At 40.7% G+C, this 15894-nt stretch overlaps 1 protein-coding gene across 2 annotated transcripts in view; it reads right to left on the bottom strand.

Moving 5' to 3' along the window:
• sbf2 (SET binding factor 2) overlaps window positions 1–15894 on the bottom strand; it is a 76894-nt gene that overhangs the window by 1306 nt on the left and 59694 nt on the right. Inside the window, exons 24-41 of one of the 2 annotated variants that reach the window (XM_026377550.2) lie at window positions 15121–15296; window positions 14798–14931; window positions 14503–14704; window positions 13844–14040; window positions 13487–13627; window positions 12575–12655; window positions 11413–11487; window positions 10111–10289; window positions 9419–9595; window positions 8893–8994; window positions 5368–5553; window positions 4227–4353; window positions 2860–2987; window positions 1897–2121; window positions 1687–1794; window positions 1368–1558; window positions 762–849; window positions 551–682 (exon numbers count right to left, since the gene is read on the bottom strand). In XM_026377550.2, the coding sequence (XP_026233335.1) occupies window positions 551–682; window positions 762–849; window positions 1368–1558; window positions 1687–1794; window positions 1897–2121; window positions 2860–2987; window positions 4227–4353; window positions 5368–5553; window positions 8893–8994; window positions 9419–9595; window positions 10111–10289; window positions 11413–11487; window positions 12575–12655; window positions 13487–13627; window positions 13844–14040; window positions 14503–14704; window positions 14798–14931; window positions 15121–15296 (2649 nt within the window). The remainder of the gene's footprint in view (window positions 1–550; window positions 683–761; window positions 850–1367; window positions 1559–1686; window positions 1795–1896; window positions 2122–2859; window positions 2988–4226; window positions 4354–5367; window positions 5554–8892; window positions 8995–9418; window positions 9596–10110; window positions 10290–11412; window positions 11488–12574; window positions 12656–13486; window positions 13628–13843; window positions 14041–14502; window positions 14705–14797; window positions 14932–15120; window positions 15297–15894) is intronic. The other variant, XM_026377551.1, reaches the window with a different exon arrangement.

The following is a 15894-nucleotide window of genomic DNA, read 5'->3' as shown; positions in this document are numbered from 1 at the left end:
CGAGAAAAAAACAAAAAGACGAAAGTGAAACCAAACATATTCCACTTTTGTCACTAACCAGACTTAATGCAAACTTTTACCAAGTTTTCTGAAAATCACCAAAAGAAAATGTGAATTAAAGCAAATTTAAAAATTAAAAGTGAAAAACGAATCCACACATGAAAACACATGGATGGAAATGTACTTTCTCTTTTCATTTTAGTCAGTGTGACAGAGGCTGGAGCTTTTTTTCTCTGCCACACAATCATTATGCTTTGTGTTTAGTTTTAAAGAGAAACAAAGCTACCTATGAATTTATATTGTATTTGTATATATATATATATATATTTAACTCTAGAAAATGACCCCAATGTTACTGACTTTGTCTTCTTCAACTGCACTGTGCAAAGAAAAACTCCCCTTAAACTAAATGATGAAGTAGGAAGTAGGAAAACGAAGTGACAGTTCTGTTACCGGACAGTATAAAAATCACATAAAAATCGAAATGTTCATGCTGAACTCTAAATAATCTTGAAAATGTGTCTGTGGATTTGTGTTAACTTGTACTCACGTCAAAAAAGGCCTTTTCACTGATGTGTTTGGGAGCTCCTATGGTCGGTGCAGCGATCAGCACTGACTCCACCTCTGCCAGATCAATGTGGCCTCTGCAGTTCGTGTCCTCCCCAGTGTCGTAGTACCTCAGCTGTTACAATGTGAGGTTTAACTTGGTTAACTCGTCACTCAGGTGAAGGAGTTCCCTAAACGTGGTGCTAGATGCTCACCTGATGTTTTGTAATGTCCAACACGAACCAGCGAGGTTTCCAGCCTTTCAGGAGCGCTCCTCGTTTGTACAGGATGCCCTCGTAAGACCTGAAAAATACCTCACTGTGACTGATATGTTGGATGAAATTAATCTTAATTATTGTTTATTATTCTAGTTCATGAACGAAGTTAGGTAGAGTCTATTTCATCACACAGATACAATGAAATAACCGAGACGGTGTTGGTAAATACTGAGAACAGCAAGCTTGAAAACAGTTACTGGATTTTTATTTGTTTCTAAATCAGCCACTTCATCTGGATGTGAAGAACAAATACAGGAAAATGAAAAAAATGACATGAATGTTAGTAGTTTCTAATCAGTTTTCCAAGTCAGAGGAAAACATCCAGATATTAGAGCCAAGAGACTGTACTTTGACCTCACAGTAATTGTAAAATTACACACCCAGAGTTTAGCAGAGTACAGACAATCCTCACAAACATGACACACAGCATAGCAGAGCGATGACTCATCTTCCAAAACTGGACTGGGCCCTTGGCAGCAGTTTGTAAGTGAATCAAATGTGGACTTCTTATTTGTTCCGGGACTCAGGAAGTTCACGACCCACCTGTTCTCCTCACTCTTAGGGGTGAACTGGTTGTAAAGTGTGGCGGCACGGCGGTTGATCCCATTGACTGTGGCGGTGCTGCGGTCTTCACCCAGTCTGCTGTCTGGCAGGTGCAGCATGGAGCGCCGCTGGAAAGCCTGCAGGCTGGACGTGGGAATGAGGCCTGATATGGAAACTGACTGCTTACAGAGCTGAAGACAGTAGGAAAGATACACACAAAAGAGCAGTTTTATGAAATCTAACAGTCAAGATTTGAGGTAAATAACTATTCCTGCTATTTTCTAATATGACACGTCATCTCTATTCTTCTCAAACGCACATTTCCTTCTTGCTTCAGGTCTTCCTGAATGCTGAGCCTGACTCTCTCCAGAGTTGTCTGCCATTTCTCAGGAGCCTGGTTCAGCTCGCCCTCCAGCCTCTCGATGTCCTGCAGCACCAATAACAGCCAACAGAGACGATAAATGTGACATGTGATACGAGAACGAACAGGACAAAACTTGAAGTCAAGGTTTTGGTTACAAACTCTTACAGAGAGGAGTTTGGTGATAGCATCAGGTTGGGCACGGCTCACGCTGCTGTAACACGGCCAAACAATCCTCCTCTTACTGTTGGAGATGGTGTTCGCCTCCTCTGAGCTCTCCAACCTCACAGCCATCATCCTCCAGTCGTAACACGGCCCAGTGGACAGAGTCTCATCTGTGAAGAAGTCCCATTTAGTCAGGCTGGGGATGCTGATCGAAGGCTTCAGGATCACCTACAAACCAGGAAGGATTCAATGAGAATCAGACACATGGTGTTGAATGCGAAAGATACTGTGGAAAAAGAAAAAACACATACAATTTGTAATGGACAAACTGGAGTAAAAGTCTGTATGAGCTACTTCCAACAAGCTTCTTCAGCTCTATGAATCTTGCAGAAAGCTTTGTGTTAGTCAGCGTTTTGGCCGACTGCACACGATGCCTCAAAATACAGAATAAAGCTTCTCTAACTGATTTACACACAGCTGGAGAGAAATGGGAAACTTGAGACATTAAAGATCCGCTCAGTCTTCAAAACAAGACTGAAATCAGTAACGGTGGGCTCCTCTGTTAGAAAACCTCAAGAGCACTCTATATGTCCTTCACCTCTGCTTTGCTCTCTGGACTTTTTACCTAATAATAAAAAATAGATTCAACAGCAACAATCTCACAACAATGTTGCTCTGCCAAAAAGCTCCCAGTGCACAGACTCCACAAAAAAGATGGAAAGCACTGGAGCAGGTCAGGAATATTTAAAGTATTCAGTGTAGTAAAACGTGTCAGATTGTTATCTCTCATGCACAACTGTGTTAGCAGATCATTTTGACTATTTCATTTTACATAACAAGTTCATTCACGAGTTCATTTTTAGCTTTTAATATGTGAGGAAAGTGAGCAGCCAATGATTAAATAGAAGCACACCACCGCAACTCAGTTTCAGATACACGCAGACAGAAAAGGTCAGAGACACTCACTTCGCTCTCCGAGGGGCTGTACAGATAGTTAAAAAAGATGGGACTCCTCTTGTGCATCCTGTTGATGCACTCCCAGATACAGATGCCTCTCCTGGCCTGCTTATCACCTTTATCCTCAAACAACAAGCCTGTGAAAGAGACAGAGAAGCTGTTAAGCACATGGGCCAATTAATCTCACAGACTGCTGGAGCTCATGTCAGAAAGGTTGTAATTTAACAAAAGGATTTCTGGGGTATATTATGGGATGTAAGAGAGGTTCATATTAGAAACGTACACTCATTTAACAACACAGTGTTGGTGTGATAATAATTTACAACAAATATATGGGCCCGTCCCCATATGGAGCAAGCTGTGCTGCACTGTGTGTTCAGCAGTAAATGTTTCCCATGCTGACCCGTGTCCACCACGTTACAGCAGTGTTACTGTTGTGACTTAGTGGCATTTAAAGTGACGTGGTCGAATTTTCAGCATAAATCTGACCTCAAATCTTCACCTAAAACCAGAAAAATATACTCTACTAAACATGTATTTATTGTGAAACATGATCCAGTCATAAATATCTGTGTGTTGCAAAAATAAGTGAACCTCTAGAATAATTAAGTCATTTGAAGGAAAACTCTTTTCCCTGACCTTTTTTTTTTTTGCTTACTGCGTTTCTAAAAGCCTGTTGGCAAAATAAAACTACAATAAACAGGTGTAAAAGACAAATGATGGAGAAAAGGAGACAAATGGGGACTATGGTCAGTTTAGATAGATAAGTCCACCATCAGAAGAACACCTAAAATGTGATGTCTTGGAATGGAGTGAAATCTCATAACATGTATACGGAAGCTGTTCTGTAAGGAGCAATAGACTTAAATCCTTCCAGAGCTACAGGATATTTAAGTTACTGCTGCAAAAGGGGGTCACATGAATTACTGAAGAGACATGATCACATACTTTTGCCACATAAATATTTAATGAACGTGATATTTATAGTGAATTTAAGTAATTCATGAGTAATTTTTGTCTCATTTCTTTCAGTTCAAGTGAATACAGATTTTGGGAAGCTGAGCTGCACATTTCAGCTGAATTTGAAACGAGGAGAGACACTGCATGTTTCGTCTGTAGTGACACTGAAGAAAGTGAATCGTGATTCATGTGCTGCACATTAGTTTTGGGAATTCTTTATATATTCATCTCCTTCCTTAAACGTGTATGCAGAAAGAAAGGGCAGAACTCACTGAAAGAAGCTGTTATTGGTTCTAGTATTGAAGCAGTGTTTTTCTATTTGAATCAAATGAACACACAGCCTATTGTATTGCAGCAACAGAACAGATAACAGAAAAAAACAACCTCCGTAGTTCTAAATTAAAAAGGACACTGACCATGTTCCAAGCGCTCATAGTCTGAGTCCAACAGGAAGTTCTTGAAGCGGTTAGAGATGTGATGATAGGCCAGGAATTTAAGATAATACTGATTAAACTCGAACTCCAGAGGATGTTGCTCCAAAATCTGCGAAGACATGAAAAGATGGATAAAGACAGAGTCAGAGAGATAAGGTCAGTGTGTGTGTGTGTGTGTGTGTGTGTGTGTGTGTGACAGCTGGATCTTGTCCTTGTGTTGTGTCTTCACATCCCTTCTGAGCATAAATGATCAATTAGAAGGGGAGAGGAAGAGCAGGAGAGGAAAGAGCCTCTGCCCTTGTGGGGGCAAAGGTTGGTGATATCATCACCGCCAGACACAATCCCGACTGAGCCAGCAGGACTGCAGCTCCATTGTTCCCATGCAACAGTGTGAGGTGGCCAAAGTGCTGAATATTTGAGGCCACCTGGGTCTATTGGTAAAAACAACAGCTGTTTCGGAGATGAGGCACTTCTATTTTCAGCTCTTGTCTGAATCCTCTCTCCACTCGTTTATAGCTCCCAGACCCCAGGACCCTCGCCAAACTGTCTTAGCTGCCAAGCCTACAGTTTCAAAAGACAAATGCAAAAACTATGTGTTGATGTAAGTGTATGGGAGTGGGTCTGCAAGACCCCAGGAGAAACAAAAAAACCTATGACAGGCTCTAAAGTTAGTATTTCAGAATGAATGCAGTTCTCTGAACCTGAGCTGTACGAGCTACATTCTTAAATCCACCCCCCACTCCCCAAATAATCCTGAAGCACAACAAGACTTCTTAGAGTCTCTCAATCCCCAAAACTGCAATTTTCCTCATGCAGCTCTAAACACGCACTGAATTGTGAAAAGATGCTGAAACACTCAAGTTCACACGGCTCAGTGCAGAACACTGAGTTCATGGACCATCTGGGCAGCAGTCTCCCTGCACAATCCCTGTGTTGAAATTACATCTCCAGTGTTGTGAAGTGCAAAACTAAACCAAATGTAAAGATAATGACAGATGAACTTCTCGCCTTCTTCACCCTCCCGCCTGTTTGCTTTTGAGGAATGTGATGAGCTCATAGAGATGGTATGAGAGTCATGGAGGAGAAACAGAGAGGAGTCACAACCTGTGAAGGCAAACCTCACCTGGTGCACACAGTCCAGAAACTGCAGGAAGATAGGTGTGAAACCACTGCCCTGGCTGCTGGGACTAAGGTTGCTCCGCTGGTTGAACTTGTGGCCAAAGGACAACCACTCTTTCTCCACCAGCACCTGAAAACCCTCTAGAGTCCGGTAAAAAGGATCACTCAGCAGCTGCACCAAAGACACCACCTGCAGAGAGAAAAAGAAAAAAGATGAGACCCCAAAATACAGAGTGAGAATCAGCGTTATCATAGTCCAAGTCAGTTAAGATAATTGTGTTGTGTAAATTTCTCCTGGAATATGGTGTGTTTGCTTAAGTAATCTTGCAAAACAACAAATTCAGATTGTTAATAATCACAATCGCTCAAGGACACAAATGGTATTTTGAGGCATGCAGTGGAACCCTGAACTTCTCTAGACATTACCTAGAGGAGATGCATTTCAGAATGCTAATGTCCGAGTTGGTCAGCTTGAACATTAAACAAACAATACTGTACCAGCTCCCTAGTCCAGTCCAAAAGATGTCCAACTGAGCCCGTGTGCAAATACAGGAGTAAATTGTCCAGAGGATTCACGAGTGATTGGGCGTTTCCGCTCATGTACCTTCCTCACCGATTGTTCTAAGGTTTTGTGTTTTGCACTACTGCTAGCATGAGGTAGTCCAACTGTTTAAAGAGGCACATTCATATGTGCAGTCACCGAGTCCGCTGTGTTCTCCACCACAGTCTGAGGGAGCACCGGATGAGATACCAGGAGACCTGCCGTAACTCCAGAAGAGGTGGACATAAGGGCAACGTTTTAGCAGTAAGATGGGTGTCTGCTGCTTTGTGTAAAGAGGAGCAGAAGGAGCAATGAGAGAGTGCAGTGACCTCCAGCAGGCTACTGTTGTACATGTTTCTGACTAAACTATCATAAACAGACATCATAATACTAGGTCCTTCACTGACTCCCAGTTCTCTTCATGCCACTGACTGGCCCTCACATTCCCCTGATCTAAATCCAATTGATTATCTATTTGACATTACATATCGTCACATTATGAGTTGCCATGGTGAAATTCACACAACTTGGACGAGTCTGTGGTTCAAATATTTCACTTAGAATTTTTTTGTCTGATTTTCAAAACTGTCCTCCATGGGTTGCTGATGTTTACTGCTACAGCTTCTTGTTATTTATGAGCCGATGTATACACAGATACAGATATATTTGCAAATTGTTTATTTTGGCTGACTATGAGAATTTTTTTACTTGCACGACTGCATGATTACAACTCTGCACACCATTTCACATTCTTTCAAAAGCTGCATACAATGATCTAAAAATGACCCTTCTCCTGACAACACAATGTTTAACTGCTATCTGCATCTGCTATCAATAACATTTATATAACATTGTAGTAAAGTCTTCAGGAACACTTGAGCTCACACCACAAAACACCATTTGAGAACCACTTGTCTACACATGCAATATGCTTGGCCTGCTTCTCTGCCCATGTCTCCTCCAACACAACTAATGAGCCCTGACACGTGTGGAATGAGCGGGAAAAACAATTCATGGCTTCCCCATGGGGTTTACAAGTACATCCAGCCTCAAGTGGTCCAGAAATACTCCTAAGGTCCAGCACTGAAATAAGCCCCTTAGATTATTGCGAGACTACAGCAGAGTGAGAGCATGAGAGATGAGAGCGGATGTGAGAGGGAGGTAGTGTGTTAAACTGATGATGGGAAGGAGAAACAGAAAGCATGGTTTAGAAAGAAAGCAAAAATAGTTATGCATCCTGTCTGCGGGGGTCTATGCACTGTGGACAGAGACAGGAGAGACTGAGCATATGGAGTCCATTTTCCTGTGTGGGTTGATCAGGACCCAGCAAGATGGAGCCGGTGGCCCGTAGAGAAAGATGCTCTGGGCTGAACACGTGCCTGGCATAAGAGATCTACAAAATGTGCTTTTAAACAGCAGCCCAAGGCTCAACAAACCCTGTAAACACATTTGAAGGACACACGCTTGCAACACAAACAGGCACTTTAACAGGTCAACATGGAAAATATTAGCTTAGTGAGTAAATATGTGATGAAATGCTGAGTGCAGCACCAAACAATACTGAAAACTAGCCAGGATCAAAGCATGAGCTCTTGTTTACATGCCTTAAATTCAAAACTGTGAATGTTCATGATTAAAATCAGCACAAATCGGCTACTTCAGACCTTCTCATCATCTGTCTCTGCATATTTGGGTCAACAGTAACAAAACTGATTAACTGACGAGCAGGAAAAGCAGGTGTGCCTGAGTGTGCGAGAGTTATAATTCACACATGGTCCATTCAGAAGTGTACTAAATGGTTGTAGAGAAGAACTGCAAAAATAATTACATTTGAAGTATTAAACTTAATATTTGACACTAGAAAATTAAGAGCTCTATCAGCAGTTCCAGTACAGTTACTCCAAACAGCTTCAATATTATCTAAACAGCTGTCTACTAGAGCAAAGAACTGTTTGTAAGGGGGGAGTCTCTAGTTAAACTGTGCTGCTGCATGGATCCTTTTTGTATATGTAGATTTCTAATATGTAAACTGCATTTACAGTGGCAAGAAAAAGTATGTAAACATTTTGGAATTTCATGATTTTCTACATTAATTTATCATAAAATGTGATCTGATCTTCATCTAAGTCAAGAGTATTAAAAAATATAATGTGCCTAAAATAATAACACAAAATAAATCTAATCTTTCATTTCTTTATTGAGAACAACCATAAAAACCTTATAGTGATAATGTAAACTCTTGGAATTAATAACTTTTTGAACATTTTGCCAATACCACTGTGGAGTGTCAATGTGCTCTTTGGCAAACTTCAGGCGTGCAGCAATGTTCTTTTTAGTAAGCAGCAGCTTCCTTCATGGTTTCCTGCCATAGACACCCTGCTTGTTCAATGTTTTACCTACTGTAGACTCATGAGATGTTAGTCAGTTCCAATGATGCCTTCAAATCCCTGACTGTCTCTCAGGGTTGTTTCTTTGCCTCATTAATGAGTGTTTGTTGTGCTCTTCGGGTCATTTTGAAAGCTCCTTTTATATGTATGGATCATATAAGCATCTTCCTCTTGTGTGGAGCAAACTCCAAGTTCGAGTGGTTTTTGTCAGTCGAAGTAGCTCTAGTCCACACCTCCAAACTAATTGTCTTAATTTATGCTAACATCTGACTTCAATTTGCTTTTTTGAGGTCATTATTCCAAAGGTTCACATACTTTTCCCCCTATCACTATGAGGTTTTTATGGATGCTCAATAAAGATTTTTTTTGTGTTAATATTTTAGGCACATTATATTTATTGACACTTGATGATGATGATCAGATAATGTTGCATGACCTTTTAATCTGCTGTATAAATAAAGAATGTGGAAAAGACACAACCTAAAGAGAAGCTCTGCAATATGTTACACTGCACCTTCTTTGATATTGTGCTCACCCTCTTCTTCATTTGTCTGTCTTACTTGTGTGTTTATTCATTAAGATATCTGTCCATTTTTCTCACTTGTGTAGTAATGTCCCAGCCATCCTCCAGGCTGACGAGAACAGATGAGCCGCTGTCCAGAAGCTCCACCAGAAACAGTGCCAGCTGCAGGATCTTGTGAAGCTGTCGGAGATCAACATATGTGTATGTGAATACATATACACACAGACACACACAATTAATTTACTCTGTACACATGACCATATTTAGTCTACTGGTAACTTAACTGTTTCCCGCAGTGTTTCCCACAGACAATGGTTTTTGACAGCGATAGCTAATGTTCAATCTAAACACAAAGGCTGCAGGGGTTCAATCTGATAACCGACTTGATGAGGGCCTTGATTTTATCCCATTAAATATAAATCTGCTTCTCTTGGGAAAATAATTTCAGAGTGGATTTATCCATTATGAGAATCTGTTACACATGACGAGCAGTAAGAGTTGACTGCTGTTCTGCTCTTGCACTATTTAAAACTTTGTCTAAGTCTATTTTATGCTGTAAAAGTGAGAGTAAACAGTTGTTTGTTGTTGTATGTGGGTTTTGTACCTGCAGGATCCATTCAGAGTCCTCCAAGGCTTTGAGGAAGGAGTCTTCTGAGTCTGACGATGTGGCACTAGGAGCGCACGCCCTGAGCAGCTTTTTAAATGCAGCTTTCACCTGCCGTGTGTCTGCAAAGTCCACTGGCACCAGTTCACAGTTCAGAGAGGAGTCCACTCTGAGACCCTGTCAAAACAGAGAGACACCCCATAATCTCTCTTTGAAGTATTGACGACACTGTCAGAAACATATAAAAGTTTTTTAGGGAGGCCAAAGTTTAGGTGCATTATACTGAAAGGTGTTTACGTACATCATAAACGATGACCTTATTGTTAAAACATGCAGTTTAATTGACACGTTTTTGACAGAATAAAAAAAACTGAACATTATACACCAACCTGATTGTTGTTTGGTTGTGGTGCATAGGTGTAGAAAAAGTTTAATGCTGACCTTGTTTTACAGAACACACAGTGCAGCTTGACCCATGTAGCTGCAGAGTGGTCAGAGGGCCCTTGAAAGTCCACCAGATTGTGGTAATGATGGTGTTATGGTTGTAGCTGATCAGTGTATGTCTCAGTATACTTTATAGCAGAACAGCTGTATTGGATTATAGGTAGTCTAGGTGTACCTAATCAAGTTGCCTTAATATATTAAAACAATTCATAACAAAATGCAAACAGCAGCTTTCTTTCCATTCTCACCCTTAGATGTGATTTTTCTCCAAAGACGTAAAGGGCAGCTTGTTGTTTGAGTAGCTGAGCCTGCAGACTGTGGCTACCTGCAGGGGGCGCCAGATCCTTCCCTGCTAGTCTGGCGCCCACGTCTCCTGTCAGTGGGTGCTGGCTGAGTTTGCTGCTGGACCGCAGGCTGGCCCACATGCCTGCAAAGACACAGATGCAAACAAAAATCACATACATGCGGGAGCTGGCCTGTTCAGATGCCACTGATGTACACATGCTGTCAAACAAACTAAGACTGAATGATGAACAACACATGACATGCAGACAAGGCTTACATGCACAGCTGTACAACAGGAATTATATAAACACCTTCATTCTTTCAGTTCACCAACAAAGCAGTTATGTCTGCAAATCGGATGTGTTGAGATATTAGAAGCAGAAGTTGCTGGAATTTCTTAGCAAGTCAACAAGTGTAGAAGCCATTTTCCTGAAAACAAGCATGCAATACCTTCCAAACATCATGAATCACTATAAGGAAGGACTTGGGTTTTTCACTGTACTTTCAGCCCTTTTGAATCGGTTCTCATCACGCTACTGATGTCAGTTTTTGCAATCACTGAAATTATACAATAACCTCTGGCCAAATGGGCTTGAATACAATTGATTGAAATCAGTAAAAGTCTTGTCTGAGAAAACTGGATCAGTTTCAAAAACTGCTGGTAACACTTTTCACAGATATGATCAACTACATAACTGGTTATATCTTACACTACACCTGATGGCAAGATTAACATGGCTGCTGTTTATACCTGATATGAACCAGAGATAAACAGGCAATAAAAACACAAGTCATCACACACAATATGAGAGCATTCATGTGACTCTTTTCTTATATAAACTGATTTTTTTACATTTAAAAACTAGCTTTCTGTTACGGTAAGGTGATGTTTAAATGAGTTTCATTTTGTGTGATTCATGACTTGTCTGCCATGACAAACAGCTTTGTTTCCTTCTCAGTCTGGACCCAGCTCTTAACTGACCACAGTTAGCTCTGCTGAGCCAACACATTAACAATACAAAAGGCCACATGAGAGCAGCCAGTTTGGTTTGTGAAAAACCACAGCTCACTGAAGAGCACCCACAGAGTCAGCAATGATTAGTACTATGTCTCACAAGGTCTTTGTAATGGGTTTGCAGCACAGTGCAAAGTAGTCGAGCTTGGTTACTGAGCACTTGTGCAGGTTAGCGAAATGACAAGGCTCGGAGATGGTGTTAGAGTAGCAGCATTATAACAGGCAGGGGAAAGAGACAGTGTGACTATACCTTGATGTTGGATTCTCTCCTTACTGGCAGGTTTTTGATTTGAGTGAGTGAATAGTTTATCTCTGTACTCAAGCACTGGGTGGTTGTTTTGTACAGAAGGTAGAGAGAGAAGATGAGGGCAGGGAGAGGGGCATGAAAAAATAGATCATGTCAACATCATACACATACTACTACCTACTCTCTTAACCTTTTCAGACCACAGAATACATCATGCAAATGAAGAGTTACAGTTGATGCTCCAAGTTTAAACTGGGACATGAAAAATGTTATAAATGATCGGGAGAATGATTGTCATGGCATGCATGAAGATGTTTGTCTACAGTTATGACTGATGATGTGATGACAAAGGGCCACATTTACTAAGAGCGAGTGTACAGATGTGTCTAGAAACATGATCAAACAGGTGCAGGTGGAGTCACAGTTCACTTGTGACTCCACTGTGAGGATTCCACTGTATTTACTAAGTCAGCACAGCTAGCAGGTTTAGGTTTGCATAAAAAAAGAAACTCTTTGTTATATTATTTGTAGTATGATAGCTTTTAAACATATGTTTTTGTATCTAATACAACTCAATACATCAGCTCTGCCATGAATTGTACTTCTACAAGGTTATAATTTCTGGGTTTATTACCTTTCTGTCAGAAAGATGATAATTATATGCTTATTAGTGTGGTCATAGTGGGTGATGAAGTCGTACTGCACTGCATTATATTAAGAGGTGTTTGTAATGTTTGTGGGTCAATATATAGGTTTTCACCAAAAATGACAAACATTTTATAATGTAATTTTAATACTATATATATATAAAACTAATTCAAAACTATTCTTCCAGGATGCCTGTGATTTAGTAGCCTGCTTCTGCCTTTAAATGAGAGGATGTTTTACAATAAGGAGAAAAAAAAAGAGGAATTTGGGACCCAGCCGAACAGAGAAGATTGAGGCAGAAAATCTGTAAAACCAGGAGTGCTGGCAAAAACAACCTCCAATGACCTGAGTTATTATCCAAAATATGAGCAATGTGTATTCATCCCCATTTTAACTTAAGTCTTAAGTGAGCAGATAATGCTAAAGTGCTCTTATAGTGTTATAGATTACCTTACCTTACTGGTGATTCACATTTTACCTGGCAACAGGGAAACACATGACAGAAGAAAACACTCACCTCCTCTGGTAAAGCTGTTTGAGAATGGGATGTCTAAATGGACAGGAGCCATCTTCGGTATCCTGGATCTCCTTTCACTGCCTGAAGACAAAACATTCACACAATCCAAAGGAGATAGTTTCAGGAAAGTATTTTTTTAAAATAAAGTGTTAGCAACTAGTCATAAACAAAGCAAGATGACAAATGTTCCCTCATTGCATATACAGGTAAAAAAAAACAAACAAAAAAGGTAGTGGCAGGGTGGGAGTCTGAGAAGATAGATGGGCTGGGCAGTGACCCCAGCTTGTCCTGTGATTCTTACATAACCTTTTTATTGTACAAATTTCCTTCCGAATGGTACCAAATATCAGACACAATATTTCTCCCACACTGTCTCGCTCTGTGTCTCACAAACACATACATAAAGATAAGTTGGTGAAACATAACTGCTGACCTGAGCAAACACAGAGCTGGAGTGAACAAAAATAACTGTGGAGACTGCAAGTGTGCAGTTTTGTCTTTATCGGAAGAAATTAACTCTAAATGGCCTCTTGTCCTTTGCAAGCAAACTATTTTTTTCCCACAACAGAGCCGAGGTCACAGCAAGTAAAACTGAACTCAGGTGAGAGCACCACTGTTGCATGACGTAGCTGTACGAAGTTATAAATTCTATTCTATTCTATTACATACTTTGTCTTATTACGAGCACTATGTGGTTTTTAGGGTTGTTCTCATTTCTTTTGTGTTATTACTTTAGGAACATTATATTTGTTAATACTCTTGACTTAGATGAAGATCAGATCAAATTTTAAGACAAAAGAAAACAGAAAACCATGAAATTCCAAAAGATTCACATACTTTTTCTTGTCACTGTAAAAGTTCCCAGAAGCAAATCAAAGTTAAGCCAACATTATTGTCCATGTTGGAATGTACCTGGTGACAGGCCTATGAGGGAGCGGTTGGACAGGGTGTTGTTTCCGTTCATTTTGAAGTAGATAGGGATAGAATCGAGGATGGCTTGCAGATACTTCTCTTGTTCTAGACTACTCGAGGAATCTGAGGATGAGGCAGGAGCTAAAAGCAGAACAACACTTAGTTTATACAGAAAATAAGGACCAGCACTTACTGTGAAAACTTTACAAATTACAGACCATAGATGCAGTGTTTAACGGAAAATCATCAAAATGTTTTTAAAGGCACATTTGCCTAAACAGCGTTAGTGTTATTGGCTGTAAGTTATCTAAAGTCATATTTTTTTTGACAAAGTGTCAGTTTGCTGTATATGCACACCTGCTGAGGAGGGGTTCTGTGATTTGAACAGCCCCACCACACTCTTGCCATGAAAGCCTCCTGAGCGAAGCAAGACAGCCTTGGTGTGAGGGTGTTTCCAACACACAACAGGCAGACGATTGTGTCTGTAGCAGCGGGCCACTTTTTGCAAACTGGTGTCCTGTACTGCCTGAGGAACCACAAGCAGCCCTGGATAACTGACAGAGACAGAGCAGAAATCTCAAACACAAGTTTCAGGAACAAAACACTACACTACACTACACTACACTACACTACAGCAAAGGCTACTGCAAAGCAATTTGTTCATACACTAGCTGCAAGACATAGAAATGCAGTTAAATAAATAGTCTCTTACAGAATTTATTATGATCTGAGTGGAATTATGAGTGTATTAGTCACAGCATGTCGTTGAATTTTAAGTCAAACATCTGTTTGCCAGGTAAAGGAGGACTCCCACTCCCCCCTTTTGAGACACTGAGGTTTAAAAGCTTCTAGGAGAGCCACAAATCCTGGAAACTAATATGCTCAGCAACGCTGTGCTGTGATTAAGTGGATTCAGCACAAATCAGCAGGTTTCTGGACTGATTCTAATGTAGCCACACTGCTGCAGCTAAAGCTGTAAAACAGGCTGCAGGGATCCAGCCTGTGAGGTGGTTTACCTGCGGCAGACAGAGTAGAGTCTGTTCACGGCTGTAACTCTGAACTGCTCTCCTGACTTAGACCGGGATGAGCTGGCAGTAATGGTGCCCAGCCCAAGGCGCTGGTAGTCACGGAAACAGGACTGTTCCACTAGCTGCTCCATGGTGGACTTCTCTGATGCTCTCAAGGTACTGCTGGGTGGCGGTTCACCATCGTCTGATACTTAAATACACAACCAAAGTTGAATTTAATTTTCACACTGCTGTGTTGTATGCCACTCTGCAGAATCACGTGTAAATGTGCAATTTCTCTCACTTGAAATGTCATCATCTTCATGCCAGGTCATTCTGCTGCCTCTGTCATTCTTCTTCAGTGTGCTCTGGCTACCGCGGCCCATGGTGATCTTTCCGGCCCTCTTTGCTCCCTTGACAATAGTTTTGGACAGTGTTCTGCGAGGAGATAATTTACTGTATGCAGTTTTCAACATTTCCAGGGGAAAAAAACAGCTGAGCCACATGTTTATTTATGTAGCTCAACTCATATTTCAAATGGCAATATGATTCACAGATGAAATCAGCATTCAATGATGTTTGGTGAATTTATTTCAGAGCACGTTGCTTTAAAGCTACAACATAAACCTGAAGCCAGTGTTCCTCTCTTTTTGCTTTGGAAGGCTTAGTTGGGGTGGCGTCTGTCCTGCAGCAAATGCAAAGGAGCTGAAGATGGACTGTGGATAGCGGATTCTCTGCAAGTGCTTTCTGAAGATCTCCACCATCTCCGAGTTCACTTCCTCATCAAAAGCCACTTTTATCAACTGTAAGAGACATCAGTCAAACCAATAATTCAAACAATCAACAACATTTGTTTTATTCTGTTACAACCTTAAGCAACATGTGTTGAACTAATCTTTAAATGCAGGGAGCATCTCGGGGATCAGAGTTGTGTGTTTGCCACTGTTCAGATTCCTCAGTGTTTTACTCTAAACATTTGTTAAAGTGTGCAGATCTGCAACTTCGACATCTAATGCAAGATTGGTAAAACAGCCCACGTATGGTTTCCACAACATACACCCACAGACACATTCCAGGGAGTGTTGAAGCACAAAAAAACTAAAGAAATGTCCACACACGCCAAGTGACCTACACTCCAAGAAACTGTTCACTTTCACCATCCGTGATAGTAAAAAGATAGGAATGAACCATAAAAATTTTTTCAGCATTACATCCAAAAACTAAAAACATATGCTTAGCTGAAAATTGTTTTTCTTTTTGATTCTTACAATGAAGCTTGTATTACGAAATGTAAGACAGTTGTGTTTGTACAAGATGTTATACACTGAATGTTAATTGTAATTAAGTTGTTGCTGCTTATATATCAATTTGTGCAGTCATCTAATCGTTGGTGTGAAGAAA

Source organism: Anabas testudineus, chromosome 3 (assembly GCF_900324465.2).
Source record: "Anabas testudineus chromosome 3, fAnaTes1.2, whole genome shotgun sequence".
NCBI lineage: Eukaryota > Metazoa > Chordata > Actinopteri > Anabantiformes > Anabantidae > Anabas > Anabas testudineus.
Note: the sequence above shows the minus strand (reverse complement) of the source record. Positions and strands in the feature narration are given on the sequence as shown.